Source organism: Lampetra fluviatilis, chromosome 39 (genome assembly GCF_964198595.1).
Source record: "Lampetra fluviatilis chromosome 39, kcLamFluv1.1, whole genome shotgun sequence".
NCBI classification, from domain to species: domain Eukaryota; kingdom Metazoa; phylum Chordata; class Hyperoartia; order Petromyzontiformes; family Petromyzontidae; genus Lampetra; species Lampetra fluviatilis.
In genome coordinates, this window is record NC_136313.1 from 6534645 (window position 1) to 6552159 (window position 17515).

Genomic DNA, 17515 nt, shown 5'->3' on the forward strand with positions numbered 1-17515 from the left:
ACCGCACTGAATTAATTCAGATTCAGATTATGTAACTCATTCGTATTGATATAATTTAGCCATACATAGACGCCAACTCATGTAACTCGTTTATGGAGAGTAACTCATGTAACATTTAAAATCTTCAACTTTCTCACGACATATCATTCACCTCTGCTGTCTTGTGTTCATATTTCATTGTATCGTATTCATCAGCATTTACATTGACCTCTTCAACGTAATTATCTTTTGCAAAGTTCCACAGTCTAGCCTCAAATCATCATCAGCATTGACATCTCCAAAATATGATAATTGTTTTTTTTACCATATTCTTGGTCCTTTCGGTAAAGTCACGTAGAAGGGAAACAATCAAATAATAAAATATAAAACAATAACATTCTCACGACGTTTCGACTGCAACACAAGCAATTATCTGGCAACAAAATTGACACCTTTTTTTACAAGGAGTCATGTTTGTATTGACCACAATACCTGCGGTCGTAATGAAAACAAAAAAACACAACGATGATCATCATTTGCAACATTAGCATTTTTTGTAACAATAGAGGTTATTCATTATGACCAAATCACCTGCAATGCAACCCTGAATAGTGCTTGGATGGATGACCACAAGCAGGGTTTTAATCAGATGCGAGGTTACATGGTGGGCAGCAGAGGGCAGTGCAGTACAAGCCGTTGTTATACTGTATGTCTATGCTCCACAACATTGTATACCCAGTGTATCTTCAAGAGACGTCGTGTGACTTGAAAATGATGTTAAATGTATTCTTTGCAAATGTGGATTTAACGTGTCCAGAATTTTAATTGGTGCATATTGCAGCAACCAGGAATGGCACATGCTGCAGAAACATTGTATGCACCAATCTTGGGCGGCAAGTTTTTCCCTTTTTCTACGACATCTTACATAATGAAACATGGATTATTTTAAGCGTTAAGGAATAGTTTTCACATTGCTTTGATGAAGTACAGATATGAGGCAAAGTCATGTATTCGAGGCAAGAATCTTTCAATACAGGGGGGCGGTGGAGCGGTGACGTGGCATGGGGTCTGGCTTAGTGTGGCATGGGGTCTGGCTTAATATGGCAAGGGGTCTGGCTTAGTGTGGCAAGGGGGTCTGGCTTAGTGTGGCATGGGGTCTGGCTTAGTGTGGCATGGGGTCTGGCTTAGTGTGGCATGGGGTCTGGCTTAGTGTGGCATGGGGGTCTGGCTTAGTGTGGCAAGGAGTCTGGCTTAGTGTGGCATGGGGGTCTGGCTTAGTGTGGCATGGGGGTCTGGCTTAGTGTGGCATGGGGTCTGGCTTAGTGTGGCATGGGGGTCTGGCTTAGTGTGGCATGGGGTCTGGCTTAGTGTGGCAAGGGGTCTGGCTTAGTGTGGCACGGGGGTCTGGCTTAGTGTGGCATGGGGTCTGGCTTAGTGTGGCATGGGTTCTGGCTTAGTGAGGCATGGGGTCTGGCTTAGTGTGGCACGGGGGTCTGGCTTAGTGTGGCAAGGGGTCTGGCTTAGTGAGGCATGGAGTCTGGCTTAGTGAGGCATGGGGTCTGGTTTAGTGTGGCACGGGGGTCTGGCTTAGTGTGGCAAGGGGTCTGGCTTAGTGAGGCATGGGGTCTGGCTTAATGTGGCAAGGGGTCTGGCTTAGTGTGGCATGGGGTCTGGCTTAGTGTGGAATGGGGTCTGGCCTAGTGTGGCATGGGGTCTGGCTTAGTGTGGCATGGGGTCTGGTTTAGTGTGGCATGGGGGTCTGGCTTAGTGTGGCATGGGGTCTGGTTTAGTGTGGCATGGGGGTCTGGCTTAGTGTGGCATGGGGGTCTGGCATAGTGTGGCATGGGGTCTGGCTTAGTGTAGCATGGGGGTCTGGCTTAGTGTGGCATGGGGTCTGGTTTAGTGTGGCATGGGGGTCTGGCTTAGTGTGGCATGGGGTCTGGTTTAGTGTGGCATGGGGGTCTGGCTTAGTGTGGCATGGGGGTCTGGCTTAGTGTGGCATGGGGTCTGGCTTAGTGTAGCATGGGGGTCTGGTTTAGTGTGGCATGGGGGTCTGGCTTAGTGTGGCATGGGGGTCTGGCTTAGTGTGGCATGGGGTCTGGCTTAGTGTGGCATGGGGGTCTGGCTTAGTGTGGCATGGGGTCTGGTTTAGTGTGGCATGGGGGTTTGGCTTAGTGTGGCATGGGGGTCTGGCTTAGTGTGGCATGGGGGTCTGGCTTAGTGTGGCATGGGGTCTGGTTTAGTGTGGCATGGGGGTCTGGCTTAGTGTGGCATGGGGTCTGGTTTAGTGTGGCATGGGGGTCTGGCTTAGTGTGGCATGGGGTCTGGCTTAGTGTGGCATGGGGGTCTGGCTTAGTGTGGCATGGGGTCTGGATTAGTGTAGCATGGGGGTCTGGTTTAGTGTGGCATGGGGGTCTGGCTTAGTGTGGCATGGGGTCTGGCTTAGTGTGGCATGGGGGTCTGGCTTAGTGTGGCATGAGGTTTGGCTTAGTGTGCAGTTGGGCCTGGCATAGCATGAAAGAAGGCCTGGATTTGTGTGAAAGATGGTCTGTCTTGGTGTGGCATGGGCTTTGGCTTAGTGTGAAAAATGGCTAGGCTTGGTGTGGCACGGGGCCTGGCTTAGTGTGGCATGGGGGACTGGCTTAGCGTAGCATGGGGTCTTGCTTAGTGTGGCAAGGGGTCTGGCTTAGTGTGGCATGGGGTCTGGCTTAGTGTGGCATGGGGTCTGGCTTAGTGTGGCATGGGGTCTGACTTAGTGTGGCATGGGGGTCTGGCTTAGTGTGGCATGGGGTCTGGCTTAGTGTAGCATGGGGTCTGGCTTAGTGTGGCATGGGGTCTGGCTTAGTGTGGCATGGGGTCTGGCTTAGTGTGGCATGGGGTCTGGCTTAGTGTAGCATGGGGTCTGGCTTAGTGTGGCATGGGGTCTGGCTTAGTGTGGCATGGGGTCTGACTTAGTGTGGCATGGGGGTCTGGCTTAGTGTGGCATGGGGTCTGGCTTAGTGTAGCATGAGGTCTGGCTTAGTGTGGCATGGGGTCTGGCTTAGTGTGGCATGGGGTCTGGCTTAGTGTGGCATGGGGTCTGGCTTAGTGTGGCATGGGGTCTGGCTTAGTGTGGCATGGGGTCTGGCTTAGTCTAGCATGGGGTCTGGCTTAGTGTGGCATGGGGTCTGGCTTAGTGTGGCATGGGGTCTGACTTAGTGTGGCATGGGGGTCTGGCTTAGTGTGGCATGGGGTCTGGCTTAGTGTAGCATGGGGTCTGGCTTAGTGTGGCATGGGGTCTGGCTTAGTGTGGCATGGGGTCTGGCTTAGTGTGGCATGGGGTCTGGCTTAGTGTGGCATGGGGTCTGGCTTAGTGTGGCATGGGGTCTGGCTTAGTGTGGCATGGGGTCTGGCTTAGTGTGGCATGGGGTCTGGCTTAGTGTGGCATGGGGTCTGGCTTAGTGTGGCATGGGGTCTGGCTTAGTGTAGCATGGGGTCTGGCTTAGTGTGGCATGGGGTCTGGCTTAGTGTGGCATGGGGTCTGGCTTAGTGTGGCATGGGGTCTGACTTAGTGTGGCATGGGGTCTGACTTAGTGTGGCATGGGGTCTGGCTTAGTGTGGCATGGGGTCTGGCTTAGTGTGGCATGGGGTCTGGCTTAGTGTGGCATGGGGTCTGGCTTAGTGTGGCATGGGGTCTGACTTAGTGTGGCATGGGGGTCTGGCTTAGTGTGGCATGGGGTCTGGCTTAGTGTAGCATGGGGTCTGGCTTAGTGTGGCATGGGGTCTGGCTTAGTGTGGCATGGGGTCTGGCTTAGTGTGGCATGGGGTCTGGCTTAGTGTGGCATGGGGTCTGGCTTAGTGTGGCATGGGGTCTGGCTTAGTGTGGCATGGGGTCTGGCTTAGTGTGGCATGGGGTCTGGCTTAGTGTGGCATGGGGTCTGGCTTAGTGTGGCATGGGGTCTGGCTTAGTGTGGCATGGGGTCTGGCTTAGTGTAGCATGGGGTCTGGCTTAGTGTGGCATGGGGTCTGACTTAGTGTGGCATGGGGTCTGACTTAGTGTGGCATGGGGTCTGACTTAGTGTGGCATGGGGTCTGACTTAGTGTGGCATGGGGTCTGGCTTAGTGTGGCATGGGGTCTGGCTTAGTGAGGCATGGGGTCTGGCTTAGTGTGGCATGGGGTCTGGCTTAGTGTGGCATGGGGTCTGGCTTAGTGTGGCATGGGGTCTGGCTTAGTGTAGCATGGGGTCTGGCTTAGTGTGGCATGGGGTCTGGCTTAGTGTGGCATGGGGTCTGGCTTAGTGTGGCATGGGGTCTGGCTTAGTGTAGCATGGGGTCTGGCTTAGTGTGGCATGGGGTCTGGCTTAGTGTGGCATGGGGTCTGGCTTAGTGTGGCATGGGGTCTGACTTAGTGTGGCATGGGGTCTGACTTAGTGTGGCATGGGGTCTGACTTAGTGTGGCATGGGGTCTGACTTAGTGTGGCATGGGGTCTGACTTAGTGTGGCATGGGGTCTGGCTTTGTGTGAAAGTGTATCTGGCTTTGCATGGCATGGGGGGGTGGGGTGTTCGAGGGAACGCGTGGAGGCGTGGGTAACCCTGAAAGGGGCGGTTCTAATCTGGTGGGCGGGGCTTACATTCGAAAGGGGGCGGGGTAGTAAGGTGTGGGTCGCCCCCCCCCGCCCCCTCGGTGCGCGCCGGCTCCTTAGAGCTGCCAGACGCTCCAGAGGGAGGAGGAGGTGGTGGTGGTGCTGGTGGTGGCGTGCGTGAGAGAGCGAGCGAGCGAGAGCGCGAGAGAAAGCCCCCTTTGTGTTTGAACGAAGAGGAAGCCCGCCTGGCAGGGGCCATGCAGGACGCGGGCGCCAGGCAGCGCAAGTCGGCCTCCAGCGGCAGCGGCTCCTCGGGTGCTGACAGCATGGGAGCTCCCTCCGCCACCGGCACCACCACGGGCACCACCACGGGCAGCAGCAGCAGCACCACGAGCAGCAGCAGCAGCAGCAAGGGAGCGCACGTGCTGGGTAAGGGTCGCTGCGCGGTCGTGACAGCGGCAGAGCGGTGGGAGTGGGGGAGGTGCAGGGGGTGGTGGTGGTGGGGGGTGGTGGGGGGTGGTGGTGGTTTGGGGGGGGTGGTGGTGGTGGGGGTGGTGGTGGTGGGGGGGGGTGGTGGTTTTGGGGGGGGTGGTGGTGGTGGGGGGGTGGTGGTGGTGGGGGGGTGGGGGTGGTGGTGGGGGGGGTGGGGGTGGTGGTGGGGGGGGTGGGGGTGGGGGGGTGGGGGTGGTGGTGGGGGGGTGGGGGTGGTGGTGGGGGGGTGGTGGTGGTGGGGGGGGGGGGTGGTGGTGGTGGGGGGGAGGCGCGGGTGGTGGGGGGGAGGCGCGGGGGGTGGGGGAGGTGCGGGGGGTGGTGGTGGTGGGGGGTGGCAGTACTAACGCAGTGCAGTAACAAGGCGGTGTGTAGCAAAGGCAGGGCTCCAGAACGACAACAACAACAAAAACCCACAACAAAGCAGCGCAATGCAGTGGGGACGTCGCGGCGCGGTTCCAGCAACGGCACCGCGATCAGCCCGGGGCTGAACTCCGGAAAATGTTTGCCCGCTTCAGCTCCCTCGCTGTTGGGGGTGCTGGACAGCCGCATGCAGCAACAGCACAGGACTGAGTGTGTGTGTGGACGTGGAACAATGCAGCAGTACAACACTCGGAGAATAACAGTGCAGTGTTTTCTGTATGAAACAGCAGCGGCAGTACGCGGTGCAGCTCGCCAACAATGCAGAGCTGCACGGCACAGCAGAGGGGAAGGCCAGCACAAGATGCAGCACTAGCAGTGCGCAGGACACACACGCGGCAGCACGCACAATAACAACACAGCAATGGGGAGTACGCAATGCGTTAGCAACACAGGCATAGCTGTAAACCCCTTAGCAGTGCCCTACCTTATTCGAGACAAATTCAGACCGTATTGGTCACCCCGTGCCCCTTTAAAATGTCAACGTTCATCCTACAAAGTCACATCACAGCAGCTCGCGATGCAGCACAACGCAGCCGGACAGCACATTACGAGCACAGTGAAACTCATTGCAGTATGCAGCAGCAGCAACAACAGCACGTGGTTTTCCTATCCTCTTGCAATACCACGTGAATGTAAGACATTGCAGGGTGCCACAAGGTGGCGTAGGACGCGCCCCCGCCGCGGAGATGGAGCAATGAAACCCCACGCCCTTGCAGGGGCTAGGCGGATTGTTGCCATGCAGGACCGTACATTTAGAGCCCTTTGTCAATTCACTCCTAGATGGGCCCCCATTGTCGTGTGGGCCACGGGAATTATTTTACCTAACTTGACCATGCTGGTTAATTATGGTCCAGGCACTATCCAGGCTTTAAGCCTGCTTAGCGTCCGAGAGCTCGTGAGATTGGGCGCAATTCTGGGTGATTTTCTCGCAAGCCCCAGTACAATATGGGACTCGAGCATTTCACTTTTCGCAGCACGGCATGCAAACCTGGCGCAACGTGGCTGCTTTGCTAAACCACGCTTTGTACGGTCCAGCAGCGCCAACCACTGGTCTTGACGCCGGCCATCGAGGTAGCCACCTTGATACTGGCCTTAGCCTACAGTAGGGTTCGCCAACTAAAACAACAAAAAGAGATTTTTTTTTTCGAATTCTGTGAAAAACCGCCAAATATTTCCAATGCGTGTGAATACTAGACGGGGGTCCTTAATAAATAACGCTGCGGAGCAGTCGTTTATCAGCCCCAGGTTGCTGACCCCTGCCCATGGTGAACTGGACTCCCATGGTAAACTGGACTTCCATGGTGAACTGGACTTCCATGGTCAAGGGTCCGCAACCAAAATAACAATAACATTTTTTTCGAATTTCAAGAGCCGCACTGCAGCCCTTAAAAGATCAGCAGGTTACCATCCCCTAGTCTAGAGGATCTGGCCTTGCCTGGCCATGACAAAGACCTCAACCTAAACATCTCCAGGCCGTAGCCTTGGCTTGCGCCTTGTGGCTCCCACGTAGACCTGCTGCCACCCTGTCACGGTTGTCCGAAGATTGTCCCCTTTATGTCCTGGGAAATCTAGAATAAGTCTTCCCCGTGACGTGAAAGGTCTTGCTTTCTGTCCGTTGCGTAAAAAATACACCATTCGAGACCATATGTTTACGTGGTTCTCTGGTCATCTTGTATTGTGAGGTTTTCATCTTTTTACCACGGTGTCTCCCCCCCCCCCCCCTGTTTTTAACTTATAGGTGTTAACCCTCGCTCATGGCCTCAGCCTCGGCCTTGGCCTTGCGGATCCAGGCCTTTAATCCAAAACTGGTTTCCGGCCAAAAGGTCGTAGCACAGCTTGGGAGTCTGTGCCGTTCTATTTTGATCAGATCACCGGGGGAAAGAATGCACGGCAGCGATAGGCGTCAGTGGTTGGCATGGGCACCCCCGGGTTGCAACGAATGAAATGGGGATGGTCCCACCATCCAATTTCCTCATTGCCCCTTTATAACCTGGTGCCTGGGCACCCTCACCCCCTTCGAGCTCCCCCCACACCACCGGTAAGCACGCTTGGCAAATGTACGGTGTGAAAGAAGTTTAAGCGTACACACATCCCGGTGGGGCTCGGTGAAGTTACGCCGCCTGCAGTTGTGATGGGACAAGTTGCGTAAAATATCCCCGAGTATAATTCTGTCGTAATTTGACAATTTGCCAACATCATCATCATTATTATTCGTGTTTTTTTAATTCCAGCTGTGCTGTAAGTGGTTAATGTCGCTCAGGGGAGGTCAGCCACGCTGAGCTGGTGCCACCGATTACCCGGTTTCAAATCTGTGCAAACAGCCGTAGTGTCTAAACCGGATTCTCAAGTGGAGCTAGTTGATTCTCTCATCCTGGACACCCTTGACTTCACACGCCGCTACCGCCCCACCACCTCCACCCTCTCATATGAAATCTGGTTTTGCATTAAATTTGACTACATTCCTCCTCGAAGAATGGAACCAATCAATTTTGATTGACATGTGATGAACACTTATTGCAAGGCATGTACATGGCGTGGCCCTCGAGTGGGATGAAGTGGCCTTTTGAAGTTGCTTAAGAAGTTGTTCTACGACGTCACCCAACGCGGCCATTCTCCGGCACGGGGTGATGCGCTGCTATCTTCGGATTTCCAAATGCAAAAATATTGCCCTCTTCGTGACGTGATACTGTTAGGGCAGTTGAAATATAATTGGGAGAGAGAAAAAAACCCATCAATTTCTACCGTGCTGCTAGTGTCATGATACAAAGACATTCTGCAGTGAGCAGTGCACCACCTTGTGTCAGAGAGTGGGCCCCAGAAAACAGTGTCGCAGAGAGACTTGTTCACCTGTTATTCAGCCAGGTGAAACGCACTTGAATTGATATCCCACACCTCCAAATTAGCACGGTAGGCTACGTACGGTGCGAAAAAAGTTCAGCATACATATTCCAGATGGAAACATACTGAGATTGGTGCAAGTCTGGTGATGGATTTTAAGATTAAGTCAAATGAAAGTTGAATGTATTGGTCATCATTGCCCTTCGTCAGGACTTCCGCTGTGATGTCTTATTTGTTTATTTACTTGCCAATTCCCATCGGTCACGCGCCATGAGACGAATCATGCACTCGGATCTCTCGGAACAGGGCCAATCCATCACGGTAGAGAATGTCCCGGGGAAGAAGATACCGCAGAGCCAGCTCTAAGAGCCCTTCGAGTGATATGCATATGAGAGTAATGTTCATCGTGTAACGATAAAACCGTTATTTTCATTTGCAGAGCTGTAATTTGGCCAAATTCGTTGCAGTGACGTTTAATCTGATGGGTTTATTTTTGTGCGCAGTCGTTGGTGACCAGGCCTAGTCCCATCAACTGACGACAATTTAGGTCGCCCATTTGCTCACGGGCGGCTGGAACCCGGATTCGAACCCAGGTTCTCAGCGGTGCCGGCTGTGCGCTTTGACCTCTTAGCCACCTGGTCATCTCGGCAGTTTTTTTCAAATAATAAAACAGACCTGGGTGAACCACGGTAAGGTGTTGGTTACGGTCGAGGGCACATTTGCCTCGAAAGATGATGTATAACGAGATAAGAATAACAATGACAGCAGCTTAAAGATCTTTTTCAAGGCTTCTTTTTTTCAAACTGCCAACAGTCAGGTCAAGTTTTCTCCGTACACCGTGGCAGGGAATGGTGGGGCGGCACTTGCCGCCCTTGCTAGCGCTCTTCACTCGTTTGCCGGCAGCGTTTCTCTCGTTCGCCGGGCTACTCTTGAAGCCCTGGGCGCAGCGGTGGTGCAGTGTTTAGCGGATCTCGCTTTGAATCCGTTTCCCCGAGTTTGACGACGAGCGGTGTCCGAGAGAGCCCTGGGTCCTCTTCTTTGCAACCACCACTGACCAGTGTGGAGGAGGAATCTCCAAGACCGAAAGATGGAGTGAGGCCTTCATTCAGCAGTGCATTGGTCATGGCTAATGATAATGATGATTCGCTTCTACGGCCGTCTGGAACGCTCTTCCTTCCAACAGGAATCCACTGGAGCTATGCACTTTTAAATAATCTAGATTGAAAACTCATCTCTTTAGAATTGCTTGTGGTATTTAAATTTTTGTCCTTCCCGGCACCTCCGATTAGCACGGTTGGCTACGTACGATGCGAAAGAAGTTCAGCATAGATACATATTTGACAGTGAGGATATAACTCTTTTCATATCAAGTGCTGTATGTTAAATATTGAAGGGGGGGGGGAAGTAGTGGCGAAGTGGCACAGCAGTCAGCAAAATGTATTTTGACCCTAATGACCTCGATTCAATTGCCAACCATGGCAAATACTGGTATCAAGTGGAGAGTGACATCCGAACTGGTTCTGCGCCCCCCCCCCCCCACAACTCTCGGAGCATAGTAAGGCCTTCGTCTAGCAGTGGATTGGCGAAGTCGTGGACATGTACACGACCTGGAGTAGTGGCCACCGGAGCAATGTGACGGTGTGCGAGACCGAACCCTGCACACTTGCGGCACATCGGCCGTAGTCGCGTGTGGCCGGCGCCTTGTGCAGGCGATGGTGTTGTCTCTCCGTGCGACCGCCCGACTCGGAGAGTGCTTTGCAGCACGTGGGGGTGCACAGAGCGCCTCAACCCGACTCGAGCCACGGATCCCGTCGACCTTCCTGCTTTTCCCGTCGACGTCTCTCACCTTTTCCCATGGACGTTCCTGCTTTTCCCGTTAACGTTCCTCCTTTTCCCGTCGACCCCTCGCCTTCTTCCCGTTGCTCTCTCCTCCTCCTGCAGCTGCGACACACGTGGCCCAGCTTCACGAAAACTCAGCTGCGATTAATGAATTTGATTCGAAACGATTTAAGTTTTTTTTTTGGCAGTCAATAGTTGGGGCGAATTGTCGCCCGGCTTTAGTAACTATGGAAGCGTTGCGCACGTCGCTCGGGAGCTGAATTAAATCGTTTTGGCCGACCAGAATGTCACACATTCACCAGGCTTGCTTCTAAAGCCGTCCGCTGGCTCGCAATCCTTGCCGACCTTAAGAGGTGCTCGCTCACGACACATGTCCTCTGCGGCCTACAATACTCTGTGCTGATGGGTCTTTGTAGAATGCAGCGGAGGAGGCTCTGTTGGTGGATCCTGTTGTGAGCGTTTAGCTGCAAAAGTAACGATTCTATCCTTGCGATTACTTGCAAGGAGATATTAGATACATGTGCTCTCCTGCCTGACTCCTGTTATCCGCGAAAATACGTGGATATATGGAATAATTTTCACCCCTGTAGTGGCCACTTTTGTAGATGCTTATTGTCCATGAATAGGGTGACTTTGCCTTGCTAATCTTGTAATTAGTAATGATGTGTGTACGGTGAACTTCTTTCGCACCGTACGTAGCTAACCGTGCTAATCGGAGGTGCGGGGGAAGGACAACAAACTAAACGATGACAACTTAATAAGAAAAAAATGTACTACCCTTCGTCAGTCCCCGGATGGATGAAAGGTCTCACTGTGCTCTTTCATTCACGGGGTGTCGTTTAACCGTACTTCACCAAACTGCTCGGTGCAGATGGGCGATGGAAGTGTGGGTAACCCCGACACACATTCAGATCTCACTCGCTACTGATGTTAGCCGTGGCTTGGGATTTTACTAATCGGGACCACCGCTGTTGATTGTTCGTATTCTAGATTTGAAGTTTTTGTGACTGCAATGATCCATACTCTTTGGTTCTTTCGGTAGTCACGTAGGTAAAAAAAAATGAAACCAACTAAATTAAATCACGACGTTTCGGGCGCAACACAAGCGTCCTTCATCAGGTGGGGACCACCACAGCGAAAACAATCGCTGAAGTGTGGATACTTCAGCGATTATTTTGTATGCATACTTTACCAACAGATCCGAAGATTGTACGAATCTTCTTGGTTCTTTCGGTAAAGTCATGTAGAATGGAAATAATAAAATAATAAAGTAAAACATTATAAGATAATTCTCACGACGTTTCGGCCACAACGCAAGCAGCCGTCCTCAGTTGAAGACCAGGTCTGTCGGGGAGACAGCTGTCTCCGTCGTGAGAATTATCTTATAAAGTTTTATTTTATTATTGTATTATTTCCATTCTACGTGACTTTACCGAAAAAACCAAGAAGATGAATCCCTGCAGTCACGAAAGCTTTAAATCGAGATTGTACGAATGTTCAACTTCCTTTGCACCGTACGTAGCCAACCACGCTGATCGGAGGTGCGACTGTCCAACAACGTGCTGCTCCTTTAATCAAGCCAGGAGCAATCATATGGGCTGACATTCGTGAAGATGATTCTATGTACGTCCTGCGTGTTTGTCATCATCACTATCTTCATCCATGGTCAATCCACTGCTTGTTTCATTGTATGTAACGGCAGAGATTAGAGATTAATAAAGTGCAACCATAACCACAATCATATAAACAGACATTTATTTAATAGCAATATACTGGAGGGGACATTTTGAGCATATTTGAATTTTGGGGGGGGGGGATGTGTCCCCCCAATATATATTATAATTACGGCCTTGCTTCACGGTACCACGACGCAACAATAGATTTTACTAATTACCATGGCATATAAAAAAAATAGTATACCACGTAGGCGCTCAAGTTTAATTTGTGTTATGTATTATATAGTTTTGCATCAAACTAGGACCGATTGGCACCGTTGGCTACGTACAGTGCGAAAGAAGTTGAACATACATAGCACAGAAGGTAATTGCCTATAGGGCATTTGGCAGTTTACCAGCGTTGATTTAGTCAAGCTGTGAAGCCTTGACTGCTGATGATGTTTTTGTGTTCTTTGTAGAGTGGCATTAATACAAATTGAATCTCACAATCGCTGAGGGACCACATGACAAGCGGGGAAGGCAGCGGCGGCCACGTGGTGAGCCTGCGCTCCCCACAATTGCCCAAGTTCTGTGGTCCTCTCCATACGGAATGTCGAAGGTGCTGCAGAGCTCGCCTGTTTAAAACCGATGCTACCGACAAAATTCTCTCCCGGAAAGCCTTAAAATACTTTTTTGTTTGTTTTACACGGAGAGGCAAATATGGGACGGAGGTGTATCATCCGCTAATTTAATTTAGTTAAAACAAAATAAACGCTGAATGTGCAGACATAGCAAGACTGTATTTGCCACGATCAAAGGGTAAGCAATATATGGCCGGTAATCAATGATTTAGGTTGAGTAACAACAAAGCCTGTTGCACTTTCTGGTGTCGTTGAAAAGTGAAAAGCAAAACTGCTCCTCGAGGATTCGTCAGCAGTCCACGAGGAAATGGTTGGGTTGCACGCAAGTTGCACGCAAGTTGCACACAAGTTGCACGCAAGTTGCACGCAAGTTGCACGCAAGTTGCACGCAAGTTACACGCAAGTTGCACGCAAGTTGCACGCAAGCTGCACGCGTGGTACGGGCCACCAGGATTGCGGGCTGTGACGACGCGACGCGCAAGGGCCACGCGGCACGCGAGTCGACGGCGTGTGCCCGCGTGCGGAGCAGCACAGCAAGTAGGTGGTGGCTGACCCAGCTGCCCCCCCCGTACCGTGAGAACCCGTTGTTGCTTGAAGGCTTCTCAAAGGTGGCTCTGCGGTGTCCGTTCCCGCGGGCCGTTTTCTCTTTTTGCGCGAAGGTTGTTGCGAGTCGATGGTTTGAGGGCGGCCGCCAATGACGGCGCAAGATCTCATCGAAATTTGGTACCCGCATTTAATTTTGGCTAAATTTCACTTCTGGGAATGAAACATTTCCGTCTTGACGTGTGCGTGTGTTGCTCTCTTGTGGCAATGACAGGAGGGCACTGCTGCCCCTTTAATGTGTGAACCGGAGGTTACTTAGAGAGACCTCGGCGGTAACTCTGTGAAGTCCACCTCAGGTGAGACCACTTCTCTAACCAGGGTGGGTTGCACATTCCGCTGCGAGAGATCCAAAACGATGCTTTGTCTCGTCACATGACGGGGGTTTATGTGGGCAAACAATATTTGCAAAGAAATCAGTCAGCAGTTTCTGCAGCACAGGCTGTACTTTAACCAAAAGCCGTCTAACCTCGGGGCAAACGTGATTGCATTACAAGATCCACACACGGTGGCATGGCATTAAAGCTGATGTGGAACTGTCCTGGGAGGGGCTTCTTACCTGTTTGAGTTTCTATTCTGAGCTAGGAGTTGTTATGGTGGTGGTGGGTGGTGGTTGGGTGGTGGTTGGGTGGAGGTGGGTGGTGGTTGGGTGGTGGTTGGGTGGAGGTGGGTGGTGGTTGGGTGGTGGGTGGTAGTTGGGTGGAGATGGGTGGTGGTTGGGTGGAGGTGGGTGGTGGTTGGGTGGTGGGTGGTAGTTGGGTGGAGGTGGGTGGTGGTTGGGTGGTGGTTGGGTGGAGGTGGGTGGTGGTTGGGTGGTGGGTGGAGGTGGGTGGTGGTTGGGTGATAGTTGGGTGGAGGTGGGTGGTGGTTGGGTGGTGGTGGGTGGTGGGTGGGTGGTGGTTGGGTGATGGTGGGTGGTAGTTGAGTGGAGGTGGGTGGAGGTGGGTGGTGGTGGGTGGTGGTTGGGTGGAAATTGGGTGGTGGTGGGTGGTGGTTGGGTGGTGGTTGGGTGGTGGTGAGTGGTGGTACGACTGCACTGGGCATCATGTTAAATACAACACAGAGTACATTGGCAGCCATTTTGCCAAGTTAACTGCTTGATGAAGGCCTCGCCATACCTCACCAGACTCTGTTTAGTGCGGGATCGTGAAGGCAGGTGCATCAACATGGGATTGTAGTAGAGTACGACAAGAGATTCCGCTGCCCACACACACACACATCAGCCTGTAACGCCTGTTCCATGCGTGCCTGTCGCCAGCGCTGTCCAGGCTCTACTGCCTGACGGGATCGGGCACATTCCGGGCGATTTGTTCAGGGGCTCTACAATGTGGAGAGTTGTACAGCGTAGACATGTGGCCGCATGTCTAGACGCGACAGACCCTAGAGCAACAGCAGGCATGTGTATTGTACGGAGCGGTTTTCTTCATTGCAAGATCCCGCGAGCCACTAACGGCCACTGGCGGCCCCGAGGGGCCTTCAGTTCGGGCCTAGACAATCCGCACAGAATTAAGTCGCCCTCCATCATCATCATCGTCGTCGTGCTGCTGTCAAACCCAGCAATGGTTTCAAATGTGTGGCGGCCCCCACATTGACGATGTCTTACCGGCCAAAGTGCCCCCACCCCCCTCCTCCTCTGAAAATGAGTGATGACCACCGGTGATGTACAGGGAGAAAGCCCGTCCAGTCAGAGACAGAGCAAAATACCAAAAGGAGCATCGTGATGCGCAAAGCCCAGCAGCAGATTGCGCGGCTTCGGTCGGCGGTCGGCACTCGAAGTGAGGACCGCGATCCCCCTCCCCTGTGGTCCCCCCCCCCCCTCGTACTCGCCCCCCGCGATCAAACAAGTCGCTGAAGACGCCAGTGCACAGCAGCCAAAAGCAGTTCATGCGAACGCCGTCGCAAGAGGTCACACGATCGGTGCCAAAGCCCCTTTCCGCTGACTGCGGGCGCGATGAAGGAATGAACGTCTCGAGCCTAGACTTGTTGTACACGGGGGCAGGGAGTCGACGGCACAGATGGCTGGGAGAAGGGAGTTCCGGACAATGGGGGGAGGTTGGGGCACAGGGGATAATGAGCGACCTCCCGGATAGCAAAATGGGTTGTAGTGGATTGGGCGGGGGGGATTCTTGCGGAAGCTCGGGATTTGGTGGCTGTCATGCCACCCAGTGAGTTTCGTGCAAAGGTCGTCATTCATCCCTTCGTCTGTGATGTCTTTGTTCCTCCATTTGTGTCTCTTTCCCCGTCACGGTGTTTTGCGTACGCGCAGAGCGCTTTGAGATGTCCCGGGCATTTGAGCACCGCTCGGTGAAATGCTATCTTTACCCAATGTAGCCGGGGAAGAGAGATTTTTTTTCACGGGAATTCTCCGGGAATAATTATTACGGAAGTTGCGGGCAGCATAGCATCTTAAAAGGGAATCGGGCTGGTCTTTTCCTCAACTATCGTAGGACAAACCAGAACAGCAACCGGTTCGCTCTGGGCTCAGAAAACCAATATCGTAATTGGGGGGGGAAAAAACGTGACCAAATTTTTTAACCGAATTTTAATGCCATCGTGACATTAAATGACGACAAAGAAAATTGTTTATAGTTTAGATCGCTCGGGTTGTTGTGACCCTCCCATGCGCCGCCCGCGCCCACCGTGCTCCCAGAACAAATGACCGCGACGACCATCGTGATGAACGCAGCCAAGTGACGAGGCGGGCACGATCATCTCGAGGACAACCGTCTCGGGGTACATTTGCCAAGGGCCAAGGCACCGGGACCGGTTATAAAGAATGTGACGGTGAGCCGGCCTCACGGAAGAGAGGAAACTGTGTCCAGCAAAAGGCACATACAGTCTAATAATTAATAATAATAAACACAACTCCGGTGCGCGTCTCCACATGTGAACAACAAATATGATGACGAGTAATTACATATGTGGGTTCAGCAGCGTAGTATGTACGTATGTTGAACTTCTCGCATTGTACGTAGCCAACCGTGCAAATTGAAGGTGTGGGGGAAGGACAACAAACTAAACGCAAAGAGCAGTCCTTAAGAAAATGAGTTTTCAATCAAATCTATAATGTGCCACAGCAGTGCATAAATGAAACGAGGCTGTCGTTGCACCTGGCAGGGTTGAGGTGGATCTTCTATCAGTGGAAGGAGACTGTTGCGATTCTGGGACACGGCAAACAGTGGAGGGGGGTCATCAGTGCTCTCGTCTACAGTGCGATGCCTCGCGAGGAACATTGGTCGACATCGTCCACTGCTGAGTCGCAGACTGAGCATTCCCATTGGTCAACATCGCCACTGCCAGGTGGCAGACTGCGCATTCCCATTGGTCGACATCTCCACTGCCGAGTGGCAGACCGTGAATTCCCATTGGTCGACATCGCCACTCTTGTGTGACGACGTTGCAGAGGTTCGCGGTTCGAGCACCGAGGCCTCCCTGGTTAATACCACGATAAATACGTGCTCCGCATCACAGTGGGCATTATCAGAAAATGGTCCACATATTGCCAAATTTGAAATATTGCTCGCGAAAATCACCTAATTGGCTCAGACCATATACATAGCAGCATCGCCCCAACTTTTAAACCACCGTCGACTGTAACAATTTAATATAAACATAGCGCCTCTGTGACATCCCTGCGCAATGAGAGCGGTGCAAAATACCCTTGATTTATTTTTTAGGTTCCCGCTAAGATACGATCTCCCTCCCAGCAAGCGTCCCCCCCACCCCCTGCCACGTCCGTCTCGGATCGTTAAAGGCCCCTTTTAAATCTCGAAGATTGCACACCTCGCCTAGCAGAGGTAAACGTTAGCGATTTTTCGCCCCCCTGAATCAGCATTTTGGCAAAGCTCTTGCCATTATATTTAACGCTCGAACGATTCCGGCGACAGCGGCGCGCCCTTGCACGTTCATAGCGTGCGGAGCCGACGATAAACGTGGCTCCCTCTTGGATGACCCAGATTCTCTCAGCTCGAGAACCTCCTGGGTAGTGGAGGAGGAGGGGGGAGGCCATGGGGTCGGCCTCATGCTGCATCAGATTGACCGCTCGTGTCGAGACTCGGGGATGGGAAGAGAGGTCACTTGGTGTCAGGAGGGACCCTTAGGACGGTGACTCGCTTGGGGGCTTTGAACCAGGAGGGGAACCCTCGGAGTTAGGGCTGGAGGAGGGTAGATGCCGCAATGCGCCGTCTCTGCGTAAACTCCCACGCTTATTGTGACTCGGTGCTCTGCTGCATTGGCACGGCAATCGTGAGTTTCGTCCGTGCTGCATTGTGGACTAAATTACTGATGTGGTTTTTTTTTTACTTTATGCTGCAATGCGGTGTCAATTTGCAGGTGGATTTTGCCTAGCAGGAACTGTGGCAGATCTTAGATGTTTATGTTAATAAGAGGATCGGTTGTTCAAGTGTTGTGGGTAGGTCAACGGGTCAAGAGGTCATCTGAGCCATTGTTGACGAAACTCAGGTTGCCGGGTTCATAGCGCAGAGCACC

The 17515-nt window shown here is 52.4% G+C and overlaps 1 protein-coding gene across 1 annotated transcript in view; it reads left to right on the plus strand.

The window, feature by feature from the left end:
• The first annotated feature begins 4660 nt into the window (after nucleotides 1-4660).
• ANO8 (anoctamin 8) overlaps nucleotides 4661-17515 on the plus strand; it is a 56265-nt gene continuing 43410 nt past the window's right edge. The window contains exon 1 of the mRNA XM_078874553.1: nucleotides 4661-4971. Within this exon, the coding sequence (XP_078730679.1) occupies nucleotides 4800-4971 (172 nt within the window). The 5' untranslated portion in view covers nucleotides 4661-4799. The remainder of the gene's footprint in view (nucleotides 4972-17515) is intronic.